The sequence below is a fragment of the Gadus chalcogrammus genome, chromosome 2, assembly GCF_026213295.1.
Source record: "Gadus chalcogrammus isolate NIFS_2021 chromosome 2, NIFS_Gcha_1.0, whole genome shotgun sequence".
NCBI classification, from domain to species: Eukaryota; Metazoa; Chordata; class Actinopteri; order Gadiformes; family Gadidae; genus Gadus; species Gadus chalcogrammus.
Genome location: NC_079413.1, coordinates 7,288,136 through 7,307,432, shown reverse-complemented (window position 1 = coordinate 7,307,432; position 19,297 = coordinate 7,288,136). Strand labels below are relative to the sequence as shown.

Here is a 19,297-nt window from a genome sequence, read left to right as displayed (position 1 = left end):
CAACTTGTATAGAAGCAAATCTAAGGCTTAATATTGGATATTTCTCTCACACACACACACACACACACACACACACACACACACACACACACACACACACACACACACACACACACACACACACACACACACACACACACACACACACACACACACACGAGGCCATTTCAGAGGAACTGTCTGGAACTATATATTGTTAATACGTTTAACAATTTAGCAAAAATGAGCAAAAGTAAAAAAAGACCAGCTTTCTCCAACTAGACAAAATATCTTTCCAACGGCAGACATCTGTAACACACACCAAAGCAAAAGCAGAGGACTAATGATAGGTTATGTATCTCAAACACAGTCTCTGCAATGTCCCACTAATGCTGTTGGATGACTACATCTAGCAGGGCTGGAGCGACTGTCACTCTAGTCTAGCGCCTTGCAGTAGAGAACGTCTTTCAAATTGTATTTTGTCTACTCTGAAACCCACACTTCAGGTTTTCTGTTACTACGCAAACATTGCTTACACCGAGAATGTTAATGGAAGACAGAGCTTTGCTTATTTTTGCATTTTGCCAACGCATTGGCCACACTAGTAAGAAGGAAACCTTGCACTTTGCTACCAGTAATATGCATACCTGTGAATAAGACGACCATATTGCCCTTAATTATTGCACTTTCAGTCAAGGCTTTGGGGAATCAATGTATGAGTCTTATTAATAAATATTCTATGGAAGACTATAGGCAGAGCTGCAAATGTGCCGACAACGGCGGCATGGATAATCTTAACAGTGGCAAAACAAAATGGTGTTTAAAGGTGTATATAGAAGTGATTCTACATAACTTCCACGTTTTAATTATGGCCGCTAAAAGGCGAAATACAATCGAAGTGTTCGACAACTTTTAACACACCTTTGCTTTGGCTTAACGAAAAGAAATAACATTATCTACCCGGAATAGGTACCACAGGTGATGATAAAACACGACAATGTACTTTATAGATTGCCAGTTTGGTCACAGTTCTAAACACATCGGTATTTAAGATAAGGAGAGTGTTATGACTTGGAAGCACTGGTCGTTTTCAGCACCTTGTAGGAGTAAATGATTTCTTAATAGTTTCCCCCGAGATCGAATGATCTTAGAAAGGTACTCATACATCCACTCCAAACCCAATGGCTGTCACACCGCTGAGATCAACTCTAAAATGATTTACAGGGTAAAAAATAGTATTCAGTTCTTAGGTTCGCGTAATGCACCGTAACAGAAGGGAAAGGAAACTGCTTGTATACAAATAGCTATGATGGAACATTAATTCTCAAGAGAGTAGTAGCTTAATATGGGATCCATGACTGCTTCGAAAGGCGCTTTAACGGTCATTCTTCTAATAGATATATATAGATATATAATTTATGATATATTGCCTTCAGAGAGCGAACTTTTCGGTTCAAAAGTTGAAATCCAAAGTAAAAACAGAGCTTGATCATTAAAAAATAACATTTCATTTAAAGTGTGTCAAAATAACTATTTGTCAATATGTCGTAAATTATTAAGAGAGGAAGACACCATTAATAAACAAGTGATCTAGTCAGAAGTGATGTTCCAAAAACTGTCTGAGCGGATTGACACCCATGGTAAAAAACTAAACTTTTGAGAAATGCTAAATCGACCCACGTTTTGAATGCAACTCTTTCATACGTTTGTCTATCTTATCTACAAATCAACTGAGCTCCCATATTTGCGCAGAGACCTTTTTTGATGTTTTGTTTGTACAGCAAAGGGCATTTGACTTTGAAAAGATAACAGCGGGCCATGTCAGAGATAATCTTATAATCGTATCGGTCAGGCAAAATGCAACAGTTTTAGTTTTGGCTACACAAGTATTAAAGAGACATCGCACAAGTGCAATGTCCCTTACATGCCACAGTCGCCAATTAAACCACTACGGATGTTTTTTTTTACCTGTGGCAGGGCATTAAGCATAAAAGGTTAGAAAGTGTATTTTTTGTTTTACTTGATTTAGAGTTTGCATAGATGGATCCAGTAAGACATTTTGCAGTATTCTAGTATTAACTTAGCTTGCTTGTAACTGAACTACAAACAATATGCGTATCCTCAAAACGGAGGCACGGCGAACATGCATGTCGTCCAAGACCAAAATGTTGTCCAAGCAACATCAAAATAAGCTCAACTTAAAAATGCCCCCCGCCTTAAATTCCCAACTTTTTTGATTAGTATTTTTACAAAACACTAAAAAGGCCAAATTAAATTGACAATAGTCAAATGTGACCCTAAAATATGAGGGGTAATTTCTGGAAGTATAGTATTATATGTCTATCATTCCTTTGCATCCAATATGGATAATTTTTTTATGGCCGCTGAGACTCAGATCTGAGCCATTCGATGACTGTAATGCCCGCGTACAAAACACTGCATCAAAAGAAGTGATCCTCTCCAAATACAGCCGGCGCTCCCTGCAACGTAGGCACAAAGTAAAACCTGCATTCCCCCCAAAATAACAGCTACGACTCACAGACTACTTGGGCCTCGTCCGCGCCGGAGACTGCACGCTGGACGACAGCCTCTTGGAAGACGCTACCTTCTCCACAGGTCTTTTAGCGTTCGACGGAAGCTTCGGGCTCGTTTCAGTAAGGGAAGACCGGGACTTCCCCACGCTCAACAGGGTCCTCCCGAAAGCGCTGGTGGGCCTGGACGCCTCCTTCCCGCGGGGCTTGGCCTCGCGTTCGCTGGTCTCTCTGGAGGAGTTGCTGCTGTCCAGCCTCTCCCCGCTGCTGGCGGCGCTGCCGCCGTCTTTGGCGGGCTCCGACGGCCGCCCGCCGGCCCGCTCCGCCTCCTTCTTGGCCACCAGGTTGCTCTTGCCCAGGTCGGCCGACCGGCGGCTCTCCCTCTGGCGCAGGGCGCTCTTCAGGAAGGACAGGCCCTTGTCCTCCGACTTGCTGCCGCGCCGCAGGTCCCGGGACGACACGCTGGGCGAGCGCAGGCTGGTGATGGACGAGCTGCTGCTGGAGCACCGGAACGACTTGCGCTCCACTCTGACCTCCAGGCCGCCGCTCTTCGCCAGGGCGGAGCGGGCTACGGATCCGCCGCGGGCGGGGTCGGCCAGCGGGCTGGTGTGCACCGAGTCCCGGCTGAAGCTCCGCTCTATCAGTCTTTTCCTGCCGCCCGCCGCGCTCCTCTCCAGGCCCGAGAAGGTCCTCTCCAAGCCCGAGAAGGTCTTCTTGGCGGTGGGCGACGGGGACGCCGACGACTGCGGCGTGGAGCAGCCCAGGCACTGCTTCCGCAGCGGGGTCCCTTCTAGAGCCGGCGGCGGGTGGGACGGCTCCTTCTTCTTGGAAGGAGTGCCGCTGGGGGTGAGGGTGACTTTCTTGGCACTGACACTCTTGGTTTCCCTGGTGATGGAGTTGTTGTTGTTGATGACCTTTGAGCCCTTGACCGGAGTGCCGGAAGACGTCGGGGCTTTTTGGGTCGGAGGGGAACAGAGACGCTTTTTGGAGTTCTTCTCTTGCTCCGCCTTGTTGGAAGCCTTGGTGGACGTGGTGCTCTCCGCCCGCGAGCCGAACCCGATAATACTGCTCTTGCGCTTGGGCTCCTTCACCGGGGCTGTCTGGGGCGTCAGGGCGTTCTGGTCTTGAGCCGTGATCTGGTTGTTGTTTTCGGTGGTGTCCCCCTTTGTGCCTTTCTTATCCAGGGGGGGCGGAGCCTTGGTGTAGACCATATCCAGGAAGCGGTTGTTGCTCTCCTGGTCGCCGGCGTTGCTCTCCATCACGGCCAGCGGCGCCCGACTGCCAAAGTAGCGCTCGTGCCTGCTGTAGCTGCCGAAACAGGAAGTGGACACCTTGTCGTCGCCGGCCTCCCCGATCCGCTCCAGGGGCGGAGAGCAGCGCGAGTCCAGGGAGAAGCGGGACGGGGAGTTGGACCTCATCTGGAGCTTGGCCGACAGGGACCAGGAGGGCTTCATTCCCGCCTCGCCGAAGGCCAGCGGGCTGGTGACGGAGGACCGCGACGACAGGCTCTGTCGCTGGATGCTCCTCACGAACGGTCGGGTGGAGAACCCCCCTGAGGACAGAAGGAAAAGACCGAGTGAGCCATCGTTTCCCCTCGCACCGTTTAGGATGCACTTAAGATAACGTCCTCAATGACGGAGGATGTCGGGCGTCCGCCTTTATAAGAGCTGCAGAACAGGTTCTTTAGTAAAGGGGAAGTAGTCCTATAAGAGGATAAGCATCGTTTTTTTTGAATTTGTGAATGCCTGACTATTCTATGCCGTCAACTATTCAAGCACTATATAATTAATCACAGTATTTTGACATTTACATAATACTGTAGAACACGATGACAAATCGTGTATTTTAATCAAACAAATTGACTTTCAGTAGATTGAAATATCATAATCATGTTCTTGACAATATTTGAATTCTTCACACATCTAACTGCATAACCTTGGGGGAGTCATAACATTAACGGAATTCTGTATTGAATGAATTTCAGTTTCTTGTTGTAAATTATATTCAAAAGGATAACCAAGGTTGTAGCTGCATTTTCACAAGTTCAATTCCCCTTCTGAAAACCTTTTGCCTCTCTATTATGCCTCCATTCTAAGGAAAATTGACTTTTATGACAAGGTGGCCAAAAGGCCCAGTCGAAAGTTGATTTCCAATGTGTAACAACATCGATTTGACACCGAAGATTCGAGCCCCTTAATATTCCACTGACGCTGCAGGGTTTGACTGCCACAAAACGCCATTCGACTCTGCACTTAAGTACTAAGCCACAAGTGATAACTTTTATACGACAAACCGTGTTAAACCTGCACTGCGTCTCAGGGAACTGTGTGCCCTTGCAGGGCAGAATTACCGCCGTAACGAATATGACTTTATAATAACTACACAACCTGCAGTAAGAGGTATGTCGGAAAGTGGAATGTAAAAAAAAAAAAGAGAAAAAGAAAGAAAGAATTCCATTATAAAAATGTCAGCGAGCAGACAAGAGGAGGAATTTAAAAAGCCTCTCTCACCGTCGTCGTCGCAGCGCTCGGCGGAGAACTCCACAGACTCGGCCAGCGAGGCCATGGAGGTGCGTCTGGAAGAGGCACCGGAGGCCAGGCTTGCGGGCCGGCTGCCTGGCAGCCTGTTAACCCAGTGGTCACACAGGGACGAGCTGGTGGAACCTGTCAATCAAACAGCCCGGGGTTAGAGTTCAGTTCAGCATGGGCGCAATGGGACCAGAATGAGAAAGGAGAAGATTTTCTTATTTCACCAATTGAAGGATCTTTTCCTCCAAGGTCGTCCGTTTAATTATACCGTTAGACTGATGGTGGAAACCCATAAAGTAGGCCATTACCTGGGCTTACACAGTCACAAACAGTTTGTGGGATTTTTGAAAGAGTTGACCGAAATAGATTTATGACACAATTTTCTAAATTGTAAAGCCCAAAAGGTTTTGCTGGACTATAATCTCTCTCTCGAGGCTTCCCGGACGCGTACCTGCGACGGAGCTGTTGGCCGACCAGGAGGGGATGGTGGTCCTCCGCTGGTAGAACAGGATGTAGGCCGACTGGTGACACACGTCGTCGTCCGCCATTGGCTGGACCTCGCTGTCGTCGAAGCAGTACCACTGGCCGTCGATGGAGTTCTTACAGTGAGCTAGAGAGAGAAAGAGAACGAGTCAGAGTGAGGCTGATCTATTATGCAGGGTCATAAATCTGTTTTTGGATTAATAACCTAAAGCCTGATGGCAGACAAGCTCAAAAATGGGCGAATGGGCAATTCCCTTGCTTTCGCTTCATATTTGTTTTTTGACCAATCACATTGCTGGAGGCGGGGATCTGTAAGATTGTAATTGGCTAATAGCGAACACAAATTTGGCAGGCAGCACCAGTGAAACTTTTTCCGGGGGGAAGACAAGCTAAAAACATTCTGTCCGGACACCAACCTTCTTAGAAGAAGTGCCTTAAAGACTTCAAATAAACAATGCGTTGACCAGCAACTGGCCATTAGACTCTGACAAAACAGGAAAGCGTAATCTGCTGGATCCCAGATTAAATTTAAAAACCAGCCTAAGTCCATCATCAGTAAACCCATTGTGGTCACCTGTGTAGTGGCCGCCGTGCATGTTGCCGTGATGATTGCACACGGCGTAGAGGTCGTACAGGTAGTCGTCGGGGTTGCGTCCCAGGCCGTAGGGCCGTCTCCACGGCGACCAGTGGGACGGCAGGCTCCAGCTGCTCTGGCTTCTCTTGACCACATGGGGCGCCATGTCCATGCCCAGCAGGGGGAACCTCACCATGTTCTGCATTTTCACCCTGCGGTCGCCCTCCTGTGAGAGCACACAGCGGAAACACAACGCAGCACACAGTCAACACAAGTCCACCGGAAGATTCAAAAACCATATCGTTTTAACAGGTCAAACCATACAGTGAGAAAGAAGTCAACTGGTTTTAACAGTTAAGACTATTTCGTTAAACATTCTCCCTTTCAATGCTGTTCACCATCATCATGGCAGCCGATGAGGTCAATTAGGTTTCATCCTTTGGGGAATGGAAGCTGGAATAAGGGCTATAACACACAACCATGTTTAGAGGAATTCTACACTGGGAATATTTCGGAGTTAGAAGAAAAGCGCTGTGTGTGTGCAGACGGGCCAGAGCCGACGCCGTACTGTACAGGACTCTGTACTCAGGACCCAGTCCGTAATTGATCCAACACGCCACGGTAAGCTGGCTGGCATGGTGAAGGCGGAATGTATTTTCCCACGGCACCGTCGCAGAGAGGAAGCCGCAAAAAGGGAGACAGCTTTTCGAAAAAGGAGTCACTATTCATCTTGACAGATTGTAGCCATTTTCAAATGCTCCTCTCCCCCGTTTCCTGTTCCAGAGCCCTCTCTGTTTAACAGCTCGGATTGCGCCTGCTTCGTAATCAGGGGGTGATTTCCATAGACGTGCAAGAAAAAAAAAAACAGTCACACAGCTTTCGCTTTCAATTCAATGTACTCTCCGCAGTGTTAAGAGGGTCTAGTCACCAGTGATTCTTTATTCCTTTCTTAAGTGGTTTACTCCTTGTTTTAGTGTGCATTTGTGGCTTAGCGGCAAAGATTAGGGGGAGGATGCATTGCAATTAATACAAACGACTTCTGCCACAAAACATTTGTGTAGTCACTGTTTGGTCCCCCTTTGTTAGTTGAACAAAGAACACGTGGTTGAAATGCTACATCTCCGTAACGTTCATGAACTAACGCTAATATTAATCTTACTTTATATTGTTATATCTGTCTTTTTTTTTACATTATATGTGGACAGTTCGTTCCAGGGACTGGTGGGGACAATCTTGTTACTAAAACTGGTAATAAAGTAGGAACTTCTCTAACTCTCTCACAAAACAAACTAACCTTGTGTTCGGATTACTCTGGCCAGTGTTGCTTTTCAGAAAGTCGTCATGCAACATTATTTGATGCAACTGTTCTGTAACACTCCTTGACAGTCCTCAGCCACAGCCTGACTGCCTCGCCACATGACTGACTGTACCGTGAGCGTGCGGTAGGTAGCAGTGTGTGGGTGCGTACCTGGCGGAACCTCTTCAGGTGCAGTATGAGCACGTCCGGCAGGGTCCACAGGCTGAGCTTGATGCGGCCTTGCTGCAGCTGCTTGCAGTGGGGGCAGCGCCAGGCGTCGTCTGGGGCCAGCTGGGGAGACAGGGCAGCCAGCCGGCGGGCTTCAAGGCCACGCTCTAACCACATTGCTTATAAAAATAAAAGGGGAGGGAGGGAGGGAGGGAGGGAGGGGGGGAAGGGGGGAGGGAGGGAGGGAAGGGGGGCTACATACAGAGGGGCCCTCGCAAGCGTCCCGAAAACTATTTCTTCAATAAAACATTGTTTAAAAAATACCCGCTACCAGGCGAACTCCACCACAGAGTGCATTTGGACTTGGCCTCTAAAGTTTGACTTTAATGCGAGGAAATAAGGAATAGACTGCGGGCTGAAACCCACAGCGGGCGGAAAGCTATTTGAGATGTAGGCAGAAAAACAAACACGCTGGGAGAAGGAGAAAGTTGAACCGCTAAGCCTGTTCGACAGCAGGAGTGAAATGTTTCGTCCCGCAGTATCACTGTCCCTCAGCGACAACAACCCCGACCCTGGCCTGCCAGAAGGTGTGTGCGTGACTGTGTTGTGTCTCTGCGTTATGTCTCTGCTGGTGAGTTCTATGAAGGCCTGCGAGCACACAGTACGTGTGTGCGTGTGTCATTGTATTATGTGCGCGTGTGTGTGTGTGTGTGTGTTTGAGCATGTCTGCATTAGCTTTGAATGCGTGTGCACATGCATATGTGTGCGGATGAGGCTTGGCACATGGACACGCGTGCCCGCGTGGGTGTGGGCGTGTAAGTGTGCCTGACGGCGTTACCTGCTCCTCCTGGGTGTAGAGCTGGAAGCACTGGGCCAGTGTGCAGGCCTGGGGCTGATGGTGCTGCTCCCTGTGCAGGTAGACGCTCTCTGCGTCGGGAATGTACTCCTCCCCCGTGTGGCCAAACAGACTGTGGAGGAGATCACAGTGAAAAAAGCACCACGAGTCGTGACTTGGATCTTGCTTATAAACCAGGCCGTAATGTAGTCCATTTATCACAGACGGGGAAGGTTAAAAGCCTGGGATCTAAAAGGGTTTACTTCTCTGGAATAGAGTGGTGATACGCTGGGATGTGATCAAGGGACGTGCATCTATGAAGCTGCTGCACACGGGTTAAATATTGGAACATCTGGAACTCAGGCGCTTCATCATCCTCATCATAATCATCATCCTCATGTTACAATTACGTAGCTTGTTTCTCAGTTGTCAGTGCCAGGAATACAGCGCCACTCTGCACCCGAGTGTGACTAATACCAGGTTCAGAAGAAGGCTGGTTGAACTTACTAATCCTTGGTTTCTTTGTCCCACTCGACCACGATCTTGACATGTGGCGGACCCCCTTGTCCACAGGACTTGTACGCTCTGCGGAGGTAAAGGAACCTTTGAACACGCTGCCAAATAATCACCACAATTACAAATTAAAAGCCTGTCAACGCCTACCCTATTAACATGACTCAAGAGACTCATTACAGTAACGCACGAGAAAAAAAAACAATAATACAACAAGGATAAGCATCAAATAATCAAACGACACAGATAATTATATGGCATAATAGGGTTAGATTTAGTATGCAAACAAACAATCAATGCATGTCTGATGCTGGCACCATATGGAGCCTTTGTGAGGATGTAACCGGTTTTTCTGTGAACACGTCACCGATATGAGGCAAGGCACCGGTTAGAAACCTACTCAACCCGCTGAGCAGACAGTTTTAAATGAGAGCCTGTCAACCCTCCTGTCAGGGCCTGTCATACCAGAGTTGAGGGGGGGAATCAGATGGGGAGGGGGGGAGCTTGTGAAACTGAGAATAGCAATTCTCTCACATGGTTGTTGGAATGCATGGCAGAGTCGGGGGTGAAGTAAGTGCTGCTGACAGACCTTTCAACGGTGGGATGGCACAGTGGCTGGTCGTCTTGGGGAAGGAGGTAGGTGATTCCGACCACGCCCACCACTCGCAGACTGAACGGCCCCACCTAAGGAACGACAACCAAAACACAGTAGCTTGAATTGATCCACTGAAAGGAAAAGTTGCGCGTTAATGGTTTCTTGGCTGTGCCGTTGCTGTGGTGCAATGGGACATGACACAACACCACACTACTCTTGCATATCCTCGATGATACCGCATGAAAAGGGGACAAGCTGAAATATTACCCAACTGATAAGTTCATGCCTAAACAAGCTTATCTTTGATTATTTATTCCTTTCAGTGGTAATATTTGTGCATTCCTTTTTCCCTGACTCATGAAGAAAATATGGATCTATATATTAGGGCTGTGTACTGTCCAATGCCACTCGGTGGGTCTGGAAATCATTGGCTGGAGTTTTTCGAGCCCTGCCCGTTCCACAGATGATTGACTTGTTTAATTTTCATGTCAGTAGGCTACTTCTAACTCAGTGGCTGTAAGTGGGTTATGATAAGGATTTCAAGTAATTTTCAAGTAAAATTACACCGTCAGAGCCAGAGTGTCAGACTGTTCTCAGCATACCGCAAAAAAATGAAGAGGGTTCAAGTTCCAGTCCCCAAATTCAGTTGAACCACTACCTGGACATTTGTGATGGACAGAGCTGCCTTCAGTTTTGGCCCTATTCACATAATGGTTTTGGAATGTTTTGAATAGTTGGAGTTATTGTTAATGTTAAGACATTGTTATTGTTAATGTTGAAATAAAACTCAACTTATGAACCACTCTCTTTACCGATTTTTAAATGTGGAAACTGGGTTAGATCATCAGATTTTTGTATGACTTGACTTGTGACTTGCTTGACCTGAGCAATGACTTGACTTGTGACTTGCTTGATTCTCACCACAGTGACTTGGGACTTGCTTGAGACTTGAAGGTTATGACTTGAGACTTGCTTGTGACTTGCACATGAGTGACTTACCCCCACCTCTGTATATTTGTAACGATATATTCCAACTAATACATGCTTGATGACCCCTTCTTACCTGGATGTACACCCCGGGTCTTAACAGATGACGCATCTTCTCCAGAATCTCCTTCTGCAATGTGTCCCAGGTCACCGTGCGCTCCATGTACAAAACAAATGGGAGACCAAACCTGGAGCGAGTAGGAAAGAAGACAGGATTCAACATTACTGCTGCTAGCTCAAGGTCCTTTAGTCAGAATATCGTGATTGCAAAGAATCTGGAGGAAAATATGACTGCTATAGTCCAGGATAAAACTATTTTAGGTTTTGAAAAGAAAAAAGACGGGCTGGGGATGAATTCTTTCATTGATTTCTTACTATGCAAGTGCATCCATATAAAGTCATATTTTCCTTACGTACATGATGTTGTTTCTTACGTACATCATCTATATTTGCAAAAATTGCTATTTAATATTATTAATATTATTTTCCCAGCATTCTTATACTTACTCCTACTCTTAAAACCTATCCACATGGTGCCCACATATAATGATCAGAATGACAAAAACCTGTTCAACATGAATTACGCCAATGCTAACCCAAGACGATCAAAGCGTGAGGAGGACTCCTGCAGTACCTTCTCCCTTGGTGCCCGCTGCAGGCCCTGTTGCACACCAGGAGGATGACCTTCTCCGGGCCCAGGTTCTTATTGGGCGACGCACCCAGAGGGGTCATGGCGCCCTGCATGAACGACGGGGTCCTGCCCATCTCCGCGCCGTACTTCAGGTTGTTCTGGTTCAGATTGGCCAGTAGACTCCCTGAGGATCGAAGATTAGGTGAGCCCCACCGCAGATCTGTGACATACCCTTCACACTAAGGCTGCATTCCAAAACGGAGTCCTCCTTCCTGTTGATCGTTCACCGTTCCCCCGAGGAGACGAGCGGTATCAGTTCATGGGCGAGGAGGAGGATAAAGTAGCGTGGGAAATGATAGATGAGACGGCTGAGACACCTTATTCAGCGGCATTAATATCCCCACAGCACTTCCTGTGAAGGCACTCGATCCGAAAGCAGCTTCAGCGGCTGTTTAAGGCTTATAGACCTCATGCTTATTATGTATAGTAGCTTGCTTATTCTTTAGCACTCACTGGGACGGTTTCAATCGGGGAGGAGCACCTGGAGATGTAGGAAACGAGGTCAAGTGAAATCTCGCTATAGAAATACAAATGGATTGCAGCCAAGGACGATCCAGTGTGGCGTACCTCTCTTAGTGCGAATGTTCTCCAGCCTGAAGGTCTCGGGTGTCTCAAAAGCAAAGATGGAGTCGCTCTCTTGAATGATGTCGAGGTCGTCATCGTCGTCGCAGAAGGAGCGGTGAAAGCCGTCGTAGTACATTTCTGTCAAGACGAACTGAAGGACGGCAAATAAACACTTTACAACCTGAATCACCTAATTAGTAAACAGAGCCTTAGAAAAGAACTACTTAGAAAAGACTCCTCTCGGCTATTAAACTGACAAACAAATCAAAACATGTCCCTCCAATCATCCAATTATGTCATCATTCCACTGAGACTTGCCTTTGACATATTTGACATATTGAATTCTTTGAACCCAGACCAGCATATTTTCCTGTATCTAATTCGGTGCCTGACTTAAACAAGTATAACTATTCCCTGTCATAATTCCAGACATTCCAGATGCTTGCTTGCCACCAGTTAGATTCAGTACATAATCGGCTGGAATAACGTACATCATTCAAACCACAGCACACAGCCACAAGGCCCTGAGCAGTGATTCAAATGGCTTCCCAAACCATCCTTGAATTCCACACGTTTTCTTTCCTTCGAAGATAATACGTTTTGCATCATCAAAGTGCTTTACAACGACAACAAACTGAGAATATTCTGAAATTCTGTTTGTTATCTAAGGCTACGGTCTCCCCACAATTTAGGCCAACACTATTGGTTAAAATGGCTGGTGAAACTGTATTTTGAGGACTATATTATTTTATTTTTTTCATGTGAGACATATGTGCAAAGCAAGGACACAATATAAAACCGTCATAAAGCCAACTCAAAATGTCTATATATGAAATATAACTTTCAACAAACTATGGGAATCAAACGTCTGACCAATATCAATGTCATTGGGAAACAGGAACTAAAATGTCTGTAGTAATGTCTGTAGTAAATGCCCATTCGGTGACACGATGAACCCAACTGCCCATTCAGCGTAAACTTTTAAACGGTTCTAGCCGCTGATAGTCACAAAGCATACAAAAGAGCAACTGCGCCAGGTCCTTTCTGGGTGCTGAGCTCACATTTTAGTGTGTGTGTGTGTGTGTGTGTGTGTGTGTGTGTGTGTGTGTGTGTGTGTGTGTGTGTGTGTGTGTGTGTGTGTGTGTGTGTGTGTGTGTGTGTGTGTGTGTGTGTGTGTGTGTGTGTGTGTGTGTGTGTGTGTGGGGCACAGTAAGGGGCACCTGGTCCATGGGGATCTTGGTCTCCCGTGACACTGCGTCCCGGAGCCGGTACACGGTGCTGTCGAGGGGGACGGCCACGCCAATCCGCATGCAGTGGGAGTACTTCCCCTGGTAGACCACCGTCACATACAGCGGTCTGGGGGAGGAAGTGAGGGGAACGGGCGCCGAGATCAGAAGAGAGGCAGCTCTGAGCCATGTTCTAGACTGGACTTAGTATCCGAAGACGTTACGCAGTATACCCATGCTTAGTACATGCTCACTCAAAGATAATTGGGATAAAGCATCCACCGAACGACAGACTATATATTACTATTGTTGTTTTGGGCTCATTACCTTGTAGAACCCCTTGGGAGTATTGCTAAACACAAAAGTATTGTTCTCACAATGACATTGACCGTACGATACTACACTGTTACAACCACCCACACAAAAAAAAAAGACTCTTTTGGGACCCCTCTTTAACCATGCATTCAATTCCTCTGCGTCAAAGCACAAAACCATAATTGTGAGGTTGCTGAACATCGGGCGAGCTAAATTACAGTGTGTGCCGTTCCAAGTACCAACCCCTGTCCATTCACTGGAGTCGAGCCTCCAGGACGATTAAACCAATTGAGTCCACCAACTGCCACTCGTCACCGTATTAGGAGCGTGTTGTGGCCTGCCAGGTGAAACACACCTCGGTGCCCATCAGATCACCCACACACGGCTTCACCGTGCACTCACCTGGTGTGTGGTAGAGGGATGGGTAGGGAGATACAGAGGAACGGGTCGAATGTGTTGCTTTGCTTCTGGCAATGGGGGCAGGTAAGGGAGGACCTGTGGGAGAGTTAAGCAGATTGAAGGATCGGTGTTGGAAAGGGCTTGCATAGAAAAACTGAGTAAGCCAAATACTGAGAGAGTATTGATGTAGTGTGTACCTGTACTGAGCCTGGAAGAGCTCTTGCACAAAGGACCCTGCAGACAGGGGGGGTGAGGGGCCTTCCACGCTTTCCTCGTCTTCTTCAATCGGCGGCTGAGTGGTCAAAAGCAAAAGGGGCTTGGTGTCAGAAAAGCATTAACAAGAGCCATAACAATGACAGGAGATCAACTTCCCCGTAGTTTATGAAGTATCGTGAAACTATTACTACATATGGTCCTTTGAATAATGGTGAAGGTTTAAAGGAAATCTATATTTATATAGTTATCAAAATAGTTTTCAAAATGAAATGTATGCACTCTTCAACCTTCAAAACATATCTTTACGAAGATGTGTAGATTATAAATTGATAGGGTTAGCCCTTCATCAAAGATAGATTTACTTCAGGGAAATGGATCCCTGGCATCGTTGGAAGAGTGCATTTATTCCAGACAACGAAACGACTTTAATTATTTAAGGATAATAATCCCATTTACTACATGTAATCAAAATGAGGATATTATATTTAATGGAACAGATTAATCACATTGGCATCTCCAATGGACTTAGTTTGGCCAGAAACCCCTGCAGTAAATTAATTATGATGTTGCTGAACAGTCGGAGAGCCAAACGGATGCAGCCCTGGCTGAAACATATTATCTGCCTTTACTTTCACACCTTATCATCAGATTCCTTCTACGGATATAATCAACTGAGAGCTTAACACAAGGTAGGCATTTTGTTGTGAAATACTCCAACATACCTAGCGAAACGGCGAGGAATTTGTTGAGGTCATGTTACATGTACCTGTGAATCGCCCTGCCCTGACAAAAGGTTGTGTTCTGTTTAGGGCCCTTCAGCTTTTGTTGGGAGTTTTCTCCTTTTCTTCCATTTGTTTTTAAAAATGAGTGACATGTGTATGGCCTACACATCTACAAGGATAAAGTTAAGCTATGCACTACTGTCTAAAAAAGGTATAGCCAATGTTTTTGGAATCAGGATATACATATGAAATAGAATCTTAACAAAACGACTATCTAGAAGGGTTAACAATAAGCTGCAGATCACTGAACCCAAAAGTCACCCAAACCTTTGTCAATCCATTTTGCATTACAGACCTGACTACGAATAATAATACAAAAAGAATCACTTTGTGATGACACAAACAGCAGTTTGTTTATCATGGACTGTAGGTTTTATTCTATTCGTATAACAAACTGTTTCTACAAGTCTTGTGATAACCAATGGAAGTAACTGGACTCCCAACACAATACAACTTAACCAATCCCTGGACTCACCCTGATAGCAGGTCCACTGTCAGGATTGACTGCGTTAAGGTCTTCATGAACTCTGTCCAACAACCACAGCAGAAACTCCTGAGCATCATGCTGAGAATTCCCTCTGTATTGTAATGCACTTTTGGACACAGCATTCTGTAAATAGAAAGGAATACTTAGAAAATAATCATGTCCTATGTTTGCAGAGTAATACATCTCAATCAACGTTTGCAATTACCGTACGGAACATTTAGGATGATACATTGGATTCCCTTCTTTGTGAATGGCATTTTAGATATATCATTATAAAAATAAGTGCATATCTTTTAAATGACATGATTGCAACTTCATGCAAATACATTATCATTATCAAAAAAGTTTAAACAATAGTTGAATTGCTTTCATTCATGAAAGACATTTTGACATGCTTACTTTGAATTCCCTGCTGTGCTGAGGGGTGTATTCAAACGTCCACAGGGCCCGAACGAGTCCAGAAAGTTGTTCTGTCACTTCTCCTCTGTTCCCTGGGGCTTTCCTCTGTAAGTGCACTCCGTTTGTAATAGGTCTCTCCTCGTTCGACTCATCGTCCTTGTACTGCTCCAAACCCAGATATTCAGCAAACAGTTCGGTGTTGCTCAAGCACTGCAGAACCGCATTCATGAAGCAAGTGTTACCATGGTTCTTGAGACCTGACACTCCGGGAACCTTGTCTCCGGATAGGAATGCGCCGATGTCACTGTCATCCACATGCAGATCTTTACTCCCAGTTTTGAATGAAGTAAAGCCTCCATCATCCTTGTCGTCTTCTGTTGGCACCTCAGACACAAAGTGGGACAGTGTGGAAAGAGTCCTCAGAACTCTGCTCATAAAGCTGCCCACAGAACGCACCGAGCCCCGCCTGAAGAGCTTCTTGCCGAAGCTCGACTTCTTGTCCTTGGTTGCAGTTTTACTAGACATGATTTCTCTTTAGAACGTAAAAAATACAAAATCACCAGTACAGCGTCCAAAAAAATGCTGTATGCGCAAACTGAAGAGCCATTTTCCAGTTTCAGGCGTTAACCCCCGAACCATCGACCGCAACTCAGAAGCATTGACTCACTAGATGACCCTCAAGGCATTCGCCCCAACCAGGTGTACACAGCAGGGTGGTTAGCATTAGCTATCCCCAGCCAACTATATATTTATCGATGTGTCCCGTCCAATATAGTTACCTCATTCGTCTTTTCACTTGCAAAGTAACCGGGCTTACTAACACAACAACTTAACCCATCATAGCGCGATGGTTAACAGCACAGTACACTAATCAACCTGACGCCTGTCAGCATTTCAGCACTTTGTACGAGTCGCTTGCGCCAATATTGTCTCTTGGTTAAGGGTAGCTAAACGCTGTGGGCTAGCCAGACTAGCTGACAGTGCTTACGCTGCTAGCTAACTGAGCTAATGTTAACGGTACAGCAATAACAACAACACAGGCTAGCAGAGGTAGGGCAAATTTCTCCTCCGGTCGGGTTGCAGTCCCCATGAGAAGTGTATGGATATCCGCCATTGCAAAAGACAAGAATAAACCACAGGCATTCGGTTTCTTGAGGATGGTTCACCTTACATTTGTCACATCTTGCAAAAACTAATTATTGCAATGTTGGTATTTCACTGTTATATTTTAACTTCCGGTCTAAGTTCTTTCAAAGCAAAAGTCGTTGTTATGAAATGCAGCGACCATATAAAAATGACTACCTTCATCCTAGTTTTTATTCGGATTATTAGGAATGTGTATAAATGGTTTGTCATTGTAAATGACTGAATTGTGCTAATTTTACATTAGCCTAGACTAGAGTTACCTACTTTCACACAATTAACAAATGCATATATAAGAATTAAAAGTTATTATAGTAGATTACAAATAAAGCATGTTTAAAGTGTACACATTCTAAGCAAACCAATCATTCTAAAGCAATCGTTAATACTTCTTAGGAAGCATACATTTTAAATGTTTTAGAGACAAAGGAATTGGAATTAAACTACCTGTGTCCAACATGCTTTTGCTTTGGCAAAAAATATGTAATATAATCATTCTAGTTGACTGAACATATTGTATGCAACTTGTATATTGGATAAAGGTTAATTATATACGTTAACCCTCAGGTCGAGGGGAAATAATCAATGCAATCAGGATCAGCTACACGGTGCACTAAGATCAGATATTTCTTCATTATATTCTGGGTAAATATGAGTAATATACATTGAAGTTTCCTATTGTAGCTAGCTACATAATCTTCTCTATCTTGAAATAAGTATTCAAGATGTCGAATGTTTGTGGTTGGCATGCCAAGCATCTCAATAGATGTAGCCCTCAAAAGATCCTCTATAAGGTGGAGAAATTGTCTCTGATTGAAAAGCTACTTAAAATCAATGAGAAATCATTTGTTACTCAATGTGGAGCCCATTGTCAAGGGAGGAGAATGCATAATGAGATTCCACTTATCACTGTTAGAGCCATTTATTAAGGTCATCCGAGTCAAAAAGCATTAAACCGGTTCAGTTTGCCAGTAGGGTCTGCTAAGTGTATGTCTATGTCATATATATTACTCTTAACAAAGCAGCAAGGTGTTATTAGAATAAATATGTTCAAAAGGGGGTTAAGAAAATCGATATTCATTTTTGTTTGACTTTTAATGCTCGTCAATTTGATTGGAGAAAGCATTATTCAGCTATTATCTTCAAATAAGAAGACTGAGATGTGATACATCACATAAAACTATGCATAATTATTTTAAAAATCCCAGTTGCCATATCGTACTATTTCTGTCTATTTGCGCTTAACACTTAGTGACGACAGAGGGCAGCATTCCTTCACACCTAGGCTTATTGCATCGAATGGTATATGCTTGATAGACAGCTACTGGAAAGTGTCCATGTTCTACATAATGTTCATGTCAAGTACATTAATTGGAAATGTGTGTTGTTGTTTCTCTTCACAAACATGAAACAGTGTGCTTTCATATTGTCTTTTTCATAAAAAATGTAACAGGGTTTCAAATTCCAACCCAATAATTGGTTCTATAGTATTTATAGTAAACTTAGGTCTAAAATGTTTAAAACAACATATTTCATGTATTAGACTTTGTATAGAGTGAGTTTAATGAATTCAGATTTCATCAGGGTGAAACATCTTCCTCAGGAATGATTTGAGCAGTGGGCTAGAACCTGGAATATTTGGGCTGGGAGTCTAACAACACTTATTTTCATAAATGTGTATTTTGTTGTCATCACGATCATTTCAAGGATACAATGTTTTGCTCCCTTTTCTGAGAATATGTATTGCATTTATATTCTCTCTGGTTGGATATCAGGTGGAACAGACCAAGCAACTATGTTATTCTCTCCATTTGCTAATGAAAAGTGCATCAATGATCTTAAAAATAATAGCCATAATGTTGTAATTGTTATTATTATGTTAGTGATACAGTTGTACTTTAGCTGCTTCTGTTTTTATGCTTCATGTTCTGTTCTTTTTTTTTTATGTTTCTTTGAGCTGATTGTTAATATATTTATAATAAGCAGGTAACCATAGTGTACTATGGTTACCTGCTCATAGGTCAACATATCTCTCTCATTATGAATATATAAACAATCAGCTCAATGAAACACAAAAAAAGGTTGTTTTTTATTGTTATGCAATATAACCTATATTTCTGTTATATTGTAGAGTTACATATTTTCAATGTGTAACATGATTACAATGAAAGATGCATTGAAGCATTAAAGCTGTCAATAAAAAAAGATGATACATCAGAACTCTATAACCCATCATTATCTTTTACGATCTCACAACACCACAGAGCTTGTTATGTGATACCGGGAGACACAGATGCTCTGAGTGCTTCAAACCTGCAGAGGAAGTTCTCTATTAAAGTGTCCATGGTAACGAAGAGGCAGGGGTCACACGGCGTCGCATCACTGGATACAGGGTGGCCTTGCTTTGACACTCACTTTGCCTCTTCTTCTCAAAATGAAGTTAACTTTTTATAATTTGGGGAATCAAGTGCAGACACTTGATAGCAAATCAGCCATTATAGTCTGTGCGACCAATGTGTGTCGGTGTGAGTTCCACAGGTCCTGATTCATTCTCTTAGTTTGGCCTTACTGCATTGTTTGTGCTT

General features: G+C 44.5%; 1 protein-coding gene across 1 annotated transcript; it reads right to left on the bottom strand.

Moving 5' to 3' along the window:
- Positions 1-1,065: 1,065 nt before the first annotated feature.
- On the bottom strand, positions 1,066-16,802 carry usp31 (ubiquitin specific peptidase 31). Its single transcript, XM_056578447.1, has 16 exons — positions 15,570-16,802; positions 15,159-15,293; positions 13,883-13,977; positions 13,689-13,781; positions 12,966-13,101; positions 11,749-11,896; positions 11,125-11,305; positions 10,567-10,678; positions 9,498-9,592; positions 8,903-8,980; positions 8,399-8,528; positions 7,564-7,683; positions 6,096-6,321; positions 5,490-5,648; positions 5,021-5,173; positions 1,066-4,062 (listed from the first exon to the last, which is right to left on the bottom strand). The coding sequence occupies exons 1-16, from the start codon at positions 16,092-16,094 to the stop codon at positions 2,522-2,524; spliced, it is 3,927 nt and encodes a 1,308-aa protein (XP_056434422.1). The 5' UTR covers positions 16,095-16,802; the 3' UTR covers positions 1,066-2,521.
- Positions 16,803-19,297: the final 2,495 nt, after the last annotated feature.

Coding starts and splice junctions, on each gene's coding strand:
- usp31 (XM_056578447.1), bottom strand. CDS start 16,094: ATGTCTAGTAAAACTGCAACCAAGGACAAGAAGTCGAGCTTCGGCAAG. Junction 13,782..13,882: donor CTCTTCCAGGCTCAGTACAG/GTACACACTACA, acceptor ACTCTCCCACAG/GTCCTCCCTTACCTGCCCCC. Junction 10,679..11,124: donor AGCGGGCACCAAGGGAGAAG/GTACTGCAGGAG, acceptor TACTCGCTCCAG/GTTTGGTCTCCCATTTGTTT.